The 6431-nt window shown below is 35.9% G+C and overlaps 1 protein-coding gene across 1 annotated transcript; it reads left to right on the top strand.

The window, feature by feature from the left end:
* The first annotated feature begins 489 nt into the window (after positions 1-489).
* Positions 490-6211, top strand: LOC114098792 (olfactory receptor 13D1-like). The gene is made up of 2 exons (XM_027943019.2): positions 490-1409; position 6211. Coding segments are annotated over exons 1-2 (921 nt in total).
* The last annotated feature ends 220 nt before the right edge of the window (positions 6212-6431 follow it).

Consider the following 6431-nt stretch of genomic DNA (forward strand, 5'->3'; position numbering starts at 1 on the left):
CCAATAGCAACGATAAAATAAGTAATAAGTATGAATATTTGTAACTTATTGAATCTTAAACCAACAGTATTTTTAATGACAGGCATGGTATAAAATCAAGTAAATGAATCTTTGTTGAACAGATTGAAGCATACTCTCCCCAAAATATTAATTTCAGAGTGGGGTCTGTGGATCAACTGCATCCGAAACAACAGATGCATATTAAAAATGCAAACGATTCTTCTCTGCCTCCATCCTCATGCGTCACAATCTCAGGAAATGGAATACAGAAGCCTGCATTTTTAATAAGCTACCAATGTAATTCTCATGTGTCTTCAATTAACTGATTTATGAACTAGAAGAAGAATCCCTCCCCAAAGCTAAAATCACGTCGATTACCACCACTTCGATTGGTGCTGATACACCTGTTGCCCCTCCTGCCCCTATTAACTCTCACTTCATATGATAATCCTATACAGACTTGTTAAACTCCAGGTATAGGAAAGTAAAATGGAAAGGACCAACTGGACAGAGATTGAGTTTATTCTGCAGGGACTTTCTGAATACCCAAGAATTGAAAAACTTCTTTTTGTGTTGTGCTTGGTGATGTACCTGGTAATCCTTCTGGGGAACAGCACCTTGATCATCCTAACTCTGCTGGATTCCCGCCTCCACATGCCCATGTACTTTTTCCTTGGTAATCTTTCCTTCCTAGACATTTGGTACACATCCTCCTTTATCCCCTCAGTGCTGATACACTTCCTATCAGAGAAAAAAACGATCTCTTTCACTAGATGTGTTATTCAAATGTCTGTCTCCTACACTATGGGATCCACAGAGTGTGTTCTCTTAGCAGTGATGGCCTATGACCGTTATGTGGCAATCTGTAACCCACTGCGGTACTCCATCATCATGAGCAAGGCACTCTGTATTCAGATGGCAGCTCTCTCCTGGAGTTTAGGACTTCTCAACTCATTGATAGAAACTGTTCTTGCAGTACGGTTGCCTTTCTGTGGAAAAAATATCATTAATCATTTTGTTTGTGAAATACTGGCCTTTGTCAAACTGGCTTGCACAGATATTTCCTTGAATGAGATTGTTATAATGTTGGGCAATATAATATTTTTGTTTTCTCCATTATTGCTGATATGTATCTCATACATTTTCATCCTTTCTACTGTACTAAGAATCAATTCAGTTGAAGGAAGAAAAAAAGCCTTTTCTACCTGCTCAGCCCATATGACAGTGGTGATTGTGTTTTATGGGACAATACTCTTCACGTACATGAAGCCAAAGTCAAAAGACTCTGCTTTTAACAAGCTGATTACCCTGTTCTATGGTGTTGTCACCCCCATGCTCAATCCTATCATCTATAGCCTGAGGAATGCAGAGGTGCATGGAGCTATGAGAAAATTGATGAGTAGGCACTGGTTCTGGAGAAAATAATGACACACTGACACTTTTGAGCTTATGTACAAAGTAAGATCATAAATTCAAAGCAATGATTATGAATATAAGCAAAAGAAATGAAGATTGCCTCTTGAGTCATAGAATTGCAATTAGAAAGAAATGTGATTAATAATCTAATTATATTACCTATGAAAATGTGATCTCATAAAATACAGGAATAATTGGTCTGAGAAGTAAGAATAGATATTTGAAGACAATAAAAAAATTAATTAAGCTTTTTGCTAGATGTGTTTTTTCTCTTGCTCTTAGAGTGATGGTCTGTGACAGTGATGTGGGAATCTGCAACTCCCTATGGTACTCCATCATCATGAGCAAATCCAGCCCATGTGTTTACTTAAGAATTAAGCCACATTTTTTCAGCCTTCTTTTTTAGAAAACTAATGCTTTTTTTTTGGGGGGGGGGGTTTGGTTTGGTTTTATTCTTGCTTTTTATTTTATCCAGTGATTTGATCTGACCCTGGTCTTAATTTAAACATTATATTTCACCTTCTCTTTCCCTGTTAGTGTCCCACACAACCCCCTATGCACAGTTAGGTTCCTTTTACTTTGTAGTTACCCAATTACATCATCTTCTTTCACATCTAAAGACAACTGCACATAGTATTTCATCTGCGTTTTCACAGTTCTCCTTCCCCCATAAAATACTGAACATCTCAGAAAAGATAGGCTGTGTCATATCCTCTGCAACAATATCCAAAACTTATTTCCTATTTTATGCTGCCCTGACTCTTCTCTTCACTACAGAGACTTTCCCTTCATGTTATAATCATTTGTTAGTTTCTGAAATCCTCCCAAAGGCCGATCAATGGCCCACTGTGCCCTGTACGAAGTCCAATGTCAATTAATTAAAAGCAGTTGGCAGTAATTAACTATTAAATAAATCAATTAAAATTTTAAAAGGACAGTAAATGTAATCTAAGTACCAGATTTAACACAAAGAGTTCAGAGAACTAGACTTTAGATATTATTTCTTTCAAAAAACTATACTTTTAAAAGTTAACATAAAGTTTCAAGTAATTTTTAAATATAGGGAAAGATAAAAGATTGAATAAAACATACTGAAGAGGTCATCTGGGCTGGGTAAGACAAAAGTCAAAGTGTATATTTTTCTTTATTTATCAACTGCTAAAAAAATAAATCAATTGTATAAATTCTTCAAGGAAACTGACAATTTCATTCTTTTGGAAGCAATGTATTGTCTCATTTTAAATGTTTTCCTTTCATTTAAAAAAAACCTTCAAAATGGTTACTGAGTAATAATATATAATTGTATTTTATAAACTATATCATGTCATATGTTTTTATGGAATAAATTTGAGCTGCCTGGCACAGTGTCCCAGCCTGAGCTGGGTGCTGAGGGCCTCCATGCTCAAAGACCACTTAGCAAGGGCTTTCGTAACACAATGGTGTAGAGGAGAGATCCTTACTTGTTCCAGTCAGTCAAGGCAGTCAGAACCAGATAAGAGTGAAGTGGGACAACCTTGACTGAAGTGTCAAAACACAAGCAAGTTGAGATTGAGGTCAGTGTTGGCAGAGCAGAATGTGAAGGACACCCTCATGGGGATGCAAAAGAAATGGTAAGTCAGTTACACACAGAGACTCAAATGAGCAACAAGTAAACATACTAGGTTAATGACAGGTTTCTCACTGTCAGAGGAGGAGATACAAATATGGAAAGGAAGAAAACTGTGGTATTGACTTAGAATTAAAAGTATCAGTGTAAATGTATGGTTTTTCTCTTTTGGAGAAAGATAATAGAGAAACTATAGCAGATAAAACTATGGAAATTATTATGCCTATCAGTAGGTATGTATATGTGTTTGTACATGTATGTATATATGTATAAAATAAATTTATTCCCTAGACTTTAATATGATTCACTGATATGGCCTGAGAGGAATGCCATTCCAACAACTATTATGCACCTTGTACCAAATCTTGGTTTCTAAATACAAATCTCCACTAAAGAACCAGAACTGAGTTGACACATAAAGTTAACTATTAAAGATAGTATCACAGAAGTTAGCCAATCCCAACAAAACAAATGCTGAATGTTTTTTTTTTTTGGTTTTTTTTTTTGATATAAGGTGGCTGATTCATAGTGATATAGGAAGCAGGAGCGTGGGAGGAATAGACGAACTCTAGATAGGGCAGAGAGGTTGGAGGGGAAGGGAGGGGGCATGGAGTAATTAATGATAGTGGAATGTGATGATCATTATTATTCAAAATACAGGTAGGAAGACACGAATTGGTGTGAATATACTATGTATACAACCAGAGATATGAAAAATTGTGCTCTATATATGTAGTAAGAATTGTAATGCATTCTGCTGTCATATATAAATAAAAAAATTAAATTAAATTTTAAAAAGGCCTTTAGGAATTATTTTTAAAAAGATAATACCATAAAGTTCACAGTAATAGAAGTCATATTTTACTTCTTTCTCACCATTATGTCAGATTGTGATACCCTGGGTTCAATCCCCAGCACTAAAAAAACAAACAAACAAACAAAACTGTCATCTGAAATCATAATGGATTTTCTGTAACTCAAAGGACTACCAAAACCTAAGAGAGAGGCCTGGAACAGTCTCTTCCCTAGCACCTGCTAAAGGATCATAACCTTGCCAAGAACTTGTTCACAGGCCGTCAGCATCCAAAACTGTGAGATTTTGATTTGTTTAACTATTCATTAGCCCTTTTTGGACACTTGCAATGTCACACTAACTTATCTCTCCTGTTTTTGACAAATATTCCATACTACCATAAAAGCAGTCTTTATCACAAGATCAGTCTTTGTAACCTAAGAACACAATGTGATCTATGTACTAGAGTGCAACAAAATCTCCACTAGCTTTTATTATCAACAAAATAAAACCTAAACTTGCATTGTCTGTATTACAAAACTCAACAATCTGGCCTCAAGAAGCCATCTCACATTTATCCCTAAATAAATGTTAGTAGTCTTAAAAAGATCTTCCCTTTGTGAATTTGTTAACAAACAAAAATAAGTTTTACTCATTTTTCAGCATACCAAAATCTGTTACCCCTTTATAGCTCAATTTAAAGATCATATGAAAACTTTCTAATTTTTTTTTATATCACCATGACAGAGAGACAGATATATGTCCAGAATTCCATCTCACAAAATGCCCTCTTCTGTACCTTAGCATCATAGACCAACACATAAAGAAGTTTCATTAAACATTTTTTGAATGAATAAAAGCTCTTTCAACAAAGGTTTTCCTAAATGAACTTGTACCTTTTCAATTCAAAGAGGCTACACATGGTATTTCTTCCAGAAACTTGAAACAGTCAAGCTCTTGACCTAAGCTTAAAATAAAACGATAAAAGAATAAAATATCCTCCTAATCCTTGTTCTGCAGTTTACAACCCTCTCATCTTGTTCACTCTTCTGCCTGTTATTGTTTGTTGATGCATGTCGGTATTTTTATCTGTGGAAATACATGATCAGGGCTTTATTGCTTGGTTAATGATGCCTTAGTTCAAAGCATAACATATAATATAATGTCAACTTGAGATCAGCAACACACTGCTGAACTCTGATTTTGTTTTCCTGCTAGGCCCTCCTCTACTCCAAGGCATTCACATCACACATATTCATCCCAGGAAAAAACGATTCACATATGTAAAACATAGCCACCCATTCATAGAATATGTGATCGTTTCTATTAAATTTAGCCATTCTGAAAAGCAGGTTAATTATAAATCAGTCAATTACCTACTAGAGTAATTACATTTTCATATTACATGTGTAAAAGTTTGAGTGAATCAACAGTTACTAACAATATTTAAAGTTAATTTGTTATTCTTTATAACAAAAAAAAGAATTTCTTGTTATTAGATTATTTGTATAAAAATTTCAGATAGATGTATATATGATGGCTTTACATCATCTAAGAGTTTTAATAGTCAAACAAGGGACTAAGGAAATTGCACATCTTATTTTAATTAAGTGTCTTTGGGGGACTGGGGTCAGAGCTCAGTGGTAGAGTGCTTTCCTGGCATATGTGAGGCACTAAGTTCAATTCTCAGCACCACATGTAAATAAACAAAATAAAATAAAGGTCCATTGGCAACTAAAAATATATAAAATCAATAAATAAGTGTCTTCTCCAATTATGGCAATGTTTTGGGATACACTGACCACAAAACCCCCTTTATATTAATTTTTATCAATTTTATTTATCACCAGGGATTAAGAAAACACAAAGACAGTTTTAATAAGCAATTTTTCACAGCTGTTTTTCTCCTGTGAATGACTGCATTTCAATATGGGAGTCAAAATCATAGAGAATAAAACCAAATATTTACCTATTTCCTGTGAATTTACAGCCAAGGGTTTTAGGTTCATGCAGAGAGCTGCCCCATAAAATAGAACCACCACAATCAGGTGGGCTACACCTGATTGAAAAGGCTTTGCCTAGGCAGTCCACTGAGATGATTGTCAGGATGTTGGAGAGGACAAATATATGAGATAAAAAAAAAATCCAGGCTCAGTGGAGCACACCTGTAATCCCAGTAGCTCAGGAGGCTGAGACAGGAGGATTGCAAGTTCAAAGCCAGCCTCATCAACTTAGCAAGGCCCTAAGCAACTTAGTAAGCTCCTGTCTCAAAATAAAAAATAAAAAGGACTGAGGATGTGGATCAGTGGTTAAGCACCTCTGGGCTTAATCCCTAGTACCTCACCCTACCCACAAAGAAAAGAGAAATACAAATGAGCATCATTGGCATGGGAAGAAGCAGCACGCTGATCACCAGCATAATTAACTGTACCACGGAAGTGTCTAACCAAGCAAGTTTCAGGCCAGCCAGAATTTCACAGGAGAAATGACTGATGATACTGTGATCACAGAGAGACAGCTGCAGCACAGGCACTGTTTCCACCAGGGCAGCGAGGCAGCCTGTCACCCAGCAGCCAGCTGCAATCTGCACACAGACCCTCTTGTTCATGATGAGAG

The sequence above is a fragment of the Marmota flaviventris genome, chromosome 13, assembly GCF_047511675.1.
Source record: "Marmota flaviventris isolate mMarFla1 chromosome 13, mMarFla1.hap1, whole genome shotgun sequence".
NCBI lineage: Eukaryota > Metazoa > Chordata > Mammalia > Rodentia > Sciuridae > Marmota > Marmota flaviventris.

What these genes read in the sequence shown, in the direction of transcription:
- LOC114098792 (XM_027943019.2), top strand. Translation starts at nt 490, where the DNA reads ATGGAAAGGACCAACTGGACAGAGATTGAGTTTATTCTGCAGGGACTT.